The sequence below is a fragment of the Eucalyptus grandis genome, chromosome 2 (assembly GCF_016545825.1).
Source record: "Eucalyptus grandis isolate ANBG69807.140 chromosome 2, ASM1654582v1, whole genome shotgun sequence".
Lineage (NCBI taxonomy): Eukaryota > Viridiplantae > Streptophyta > Magnoliopsida > Myrtales > Myrtaceae > Eucalyptus > Eucalyptus grandis.
The window spans coordinates 58,271,105-58,275,389 of record NC_052613.1 but is presented as its reverse complement, the minus strand read 5'-3'; the positions used below and the strand labels follow the sequence as shown (position 1 = coordinate 58,275,389).

Here is a 4,285-nt window from a genome sequence, read left to right as displayed (position 1 = left end):
GAAAAATCCCGACTGTTGGAAATCTGCTGGGAAACATGGCTTCCAAAAGCTTTATTTCTATACGACCCATCATTTTGGAGATCATAGCTCCTTGAAGGCCAGGCAAAACCAGAGAACGAATATTCGACAAAGAAAATTCCATTTTTTTCCATAGAAAATTCCATTTCCGGCCATTTTTTGCCTGAAAAACCCCGTCAGTTCGAAATCTGCTGGGAAACATGTCTTCCAAAAGCTTTATTTCTATATGATCCATCATTTTGGATATTACAGTACAATCGAGGCCAAGCGTAACCAGAGAACGGAGATTCGACAGAGAAAATTTCTTCCCGTGGAGTAGGCGCATTGTCCAATCACGTAAATTCACAATGTTTATGTTTTATTTCTGCAATTTATTTCTTGCTTGAATTGTTTCATTTATTCACCTTCCACATTAATTGCGACATGTACAATGGAGAAAGAACAAACTTTGTCATAAACTGATACAGAAGTTACTAAAGGGAAGGGGAAAGTTGCTTTCGGATACAACAAGAAACCGTATAGTGGGCTTACGGGTGAGAAAAAACCATCTCTGGGAGGGATCAATCTCGAGATAGCTTGGTGACGGAGAGTTCGACCCCGTGTTCAGGTTCAATAACCAACCTAAGAGCAGGGGAGTGGATGTAGTTGGGAGAAAGGGTGAAGGAAAAGTTGGAGAGAAGCTGGGCAATGAGAATCTTGAGCTCCACCATGGCCAGGTTCTGCCCGAGGCACACGCGAGGTCCTACTCCGAAGGGCATGTACAAGTGCGGCAGCTTACAGGCTCCCGTGATCCCATTGGCGAATCTCCCCGGGTTGAAAGAGTAGGAGTCTGGCCCCCATATCTCAGGGTCCGTGTGCAGTGTGAACACCATCGTCCACACGTTCACTCCCTCCGGCACTTGCAGGTCCCCGAATTTCATATCCGTCAAGGCCTCCCTCGACACCACTGGCACGGGGGAGTATAGCCGCAGCGACTCGTTTATCACCATTGTGAGCTGCACCCAGGACAGAAAGGTTAACACATGCCGATGATCAGGAAATCAAAACGTTATATTATGTGCACTCTGTCTTAAAGGTATGGGGAAGGCGCACCAGTTTCATCTTACGGATCACATCGGCATCAGGAAGACGGTCCCCACAAACCTCAAGAACCTCGGCACGCACACGATTTTGCCACTCTTGACTGGAAGCCAACAGCATGAGGCACCATGTCGCAGAGACGGCAGTGGTCTCGTACCCAGCCAAGTAAATGTTTTTGCAGTTGTCGACAATGAAGCGGTCCATGGCCTCCTGGCTCAAGTCGCTGTTTTTGGCACCCTCGAGAAGCATCTGCAGAAGGTCCTTCTCATATGCAGCTTCCATCCTCTCCTTCACCACCTGCAGTATCAAACTGCGGACCTCCTTCTCCAGTGCCCAGGCTTCTCTGTTAGTCTTGGTGGGGAGGTATCTGCGTCATTGCATGAACAGAATTGATTTAAGCAGCTAAGCGACAGTGGATTTTTCTTTTTCCCCTTTCTTTTCAAGGGGTTGGTATGGAAGGGGAGGCTTAATTGGAGGTTTTTCGGGAGAAAGAGAGATTTAACTTCGCACCTCATGCCAGGAATCCCAGTGGAAAGAACTTTCTTGGACATGGCCTCTTGGAGAGCCCTCAACTTGTGGAAGATCTCCTCTCCTTTGGCAAAATTGCTGCCAAAGCAGGCCCTGGAGATGACATCTCCGGAGAAACTTCTCATGTGCTGGTCGATGTTAATGCTGGCTACTCCACCGGCTGCGTCCACTTTGTTCTTCCAGGACTTCAACAGTGTCTCTGTGGACTCGTTAATGAGGTTTATCATTCCCTGCGAGCGGGCAAACTCATAAATGTTAATTTAAGAAAAAATTGGCTGTGGTGATGATATTGAAAGACATCAATTAAGATAACATACCTTGACCTTCTCCATATAGAGCTCGGGAGCGAGGATCTTGCGCTGATGAGCCCAGTGGGGGCCGTTGGAAGTTAAGATGCCTTGACCCATCAAGGGACCCCTCTCCTTGAACTGGTATGAGGGCTTCCCCAAGTCCAAAGATGTGCAGGTGGTAATCTCCCTCACCACGTCCGGTTGGTTCACATGGATTATCTGCGTGTTCCCCAGCGAGAACGCAAATATATCTCCTGTAACAATCACGAGACATCAGCGCATGAGATCAGCCTGATAACCACAAACGACCAATCCAAGTCATTTAAGAGAGGGAGAAGGAGAAAGGATCTGATTCAGGAGTGGTGAATTATTCATTTATTTTACTGAGTGACAACGTGCCAAATCAAATTTAGTGTGAATGTGAGAAGCGACGCTGGGGCGCTGGAGGCGTTTTTGTTGGGTCCAATCCAGATCCAGCGCCAGAGGAGCCACCCAGCGCATGCATCATACATCCGTCATTAACAAACACCTGACAATAACCCCATAAAAGAAAGGGCAGCCATTGGTAGGGTTCGCAAGTTCGAAAAAATGGAAACGGGCAGTGAAGGAATATTCAACATCTACCACCGTATGCCGTGCGGTGCGCCAAACGACATGACAGGCTTCAATCAACATTAACCTTGAAGTACAGAAAACGCATATCACGGTGATGCACGTTATCTGTCTATATCTGACTACGAAATCTAAGCAGCACCAACCTCTGAGTTTCATAAACTCTCTAATAATTGTACGAAAATCTTGCGTTTAGTTTATGTAGTTTGAACATGGAAAATCGAAACACGTGAATATTTTTAGATTAATCGTAGAAAAGAGATGAAGATCCCAGTTAGGGCGGCGGGGAGGTGACCTACCGTATTGTTTTCTCCACTTGACAAAGAAGGGAAAGAGGACAGCTGCACAATCATGGCGGGCAGGGGGCTGGCCAGGCGCAGTCTTGGGAGCGGAGGAGGAGGAGGAGGATCTCGCCTTCTTGATCTCCATGATGTTGCCGAGCAAGAAGGCGGGGGGTGGTCCATTGATGCCTTGTTTCCTCAGCAAGGACCTCAACTTTTCTGGCTTCACCACCAGCGCGTTGTACAGCCTCAGAAACACTCCTATTACGCCCACCACGGCTACGGATATCAGCACCTTTGCGTTCAACAACTGCAGATATTCCATTGCTGATGATTCTCCCAAGTCCTAATGTGAACGTAACTCCGGAGTACTGGAGACTTGGAGATGACAGCACTGGTTGGTAGGTGGCCGATGGGTTTTGGTGGGATATATGGGGGGGATTGTGATGCTGTTGCCAGATGCTACCGAACACACGTATATATACCTACAAAAGGGTGACCAGGACAAGGTCCCCGTGAAAGATGCTGGAAGCACGATAATTCTGCTTTTATTGAAAGAAAACGATATTTTAAGGTTGTCGCCCGCCAAATTGGTCCCGTCAAAGTGGAATATCGAATGTGGAAATCACTTTCCCAATGTAGGAATCTGCGAACCCATTTCACGACGACCGGCATGATTTGTCAAGGAGGGTGAACAACCGAGCACTACTTTGCTCCATGGACTTTAAAGCTGATTTCATTGACGGAGTGGGCTCCCGAAAAATCTTTAAACTTACGAAAGTATAATTGAATCTTAAAAGTTGTAAAAGATATAATTAAGTAATAAAATTTGTCAAATTAGTTAATCAAGTCCTTCCGTTAAATTCTGTTCAACCTGACTAATGGAAAATACTAATGTAGTTTTTTTTTTCTTTCCTACGTGACAATAAGTGATTAAAGCATGAAACATGAGATCAAAACGATGTCATTTTAGTTCAATTAAATCTTTTCAATACAATTTTTATTTAAATTATATTAGAAATAAGCAAGTGTGTGCTCGCCCCCACCGCCCCCACCCTCACCAACCTTGTCTAGAGTCGAGGAGGGTCACCAGCCCTAGGTGGGGCCCAGCAATCCCCATCAACCATTCCCCACTTTCATCCACCCTTCTCGATGATGGTGGAGCAACTGCAGCAAGCTTGCCTCAATTTTCCCTTTTTCTATTTTTTTTTTTTGCTTTTTTTAATATAAGTTAAATAAATTTGTATTAGGAAATCATATATGGACTAAAATGACGTTGTTTTAGCCACATCAATGCTAGTACGATAGAGAAAATAATATGTATAAGAAAAATCAAGTCAACATTTTCTATTAATCAAATTGGATGAAATTAACATAAGAACTTGATTGCAATAATTTGATAAGTTTGAGGAATTAATTGCACTTTTCAAAGTTTTAGAACTTAACTATATCTTCGTAATAAATTTTTAGGATTTT

General features: G+C 44.8%; 1 protein-coding gene across 1 annotated transcript; it reads right to left on the bottom strand.

Moving 5' to 3' along the window:
• Positions 1-359: 359 nt before the first annotated feature.
• On the bottom strand, positions 360-3,284 carry LOC104434149 (cytochrome P450 714C2). Its single transcript, XM_010047138.3, has 5 exons — positions 2,828-3,284; positions 1,944-2,170; positions 1,609-1,856; positions 1,111-1,465; positions 360-1,013 (listed from the first exon to the last, which is right to left on the bottom strand). The coding sequence occupies exons 1-5, from the start codon at positions 3,132-3,134 to the stop codon at positions 579-581; spliced, it is 1,572 nt and encodes a 523-aa protein (XP_010045440.2). The 5' UTR covers positions 3,135-3,284; the 3' UTR covers positions 360-578.
• Between the last annotated feature and the right edge of the window lie 1,001 nt (positions 3,285-4,285).

Excerpts from the sequence above, each read along its gene's own strand:
- LOC104434149 (XM_010047138.3), bottom strand. The coding sequence starts at position 3,134 with ATGGAATATCTGCAGTTGTTGAACGCAAAGGTGCTGATATCCGTAGCC. Across the intron at positions 2,171-2,827 it reads CAAGTGGAGAAAACAATACG|GAGATATATTTGCGTTCTCG; the intron begins GTAGGTCACCTC and ends TGATTGTTACAG. Across the intron at positions 1,014-1,110 it reads TGATCCGTAAGATGAAACTG|CTCACAATGGTGATAAACGA; the intron begins GTGCGCCTTCCC and ends TCCTGGGTGCAG.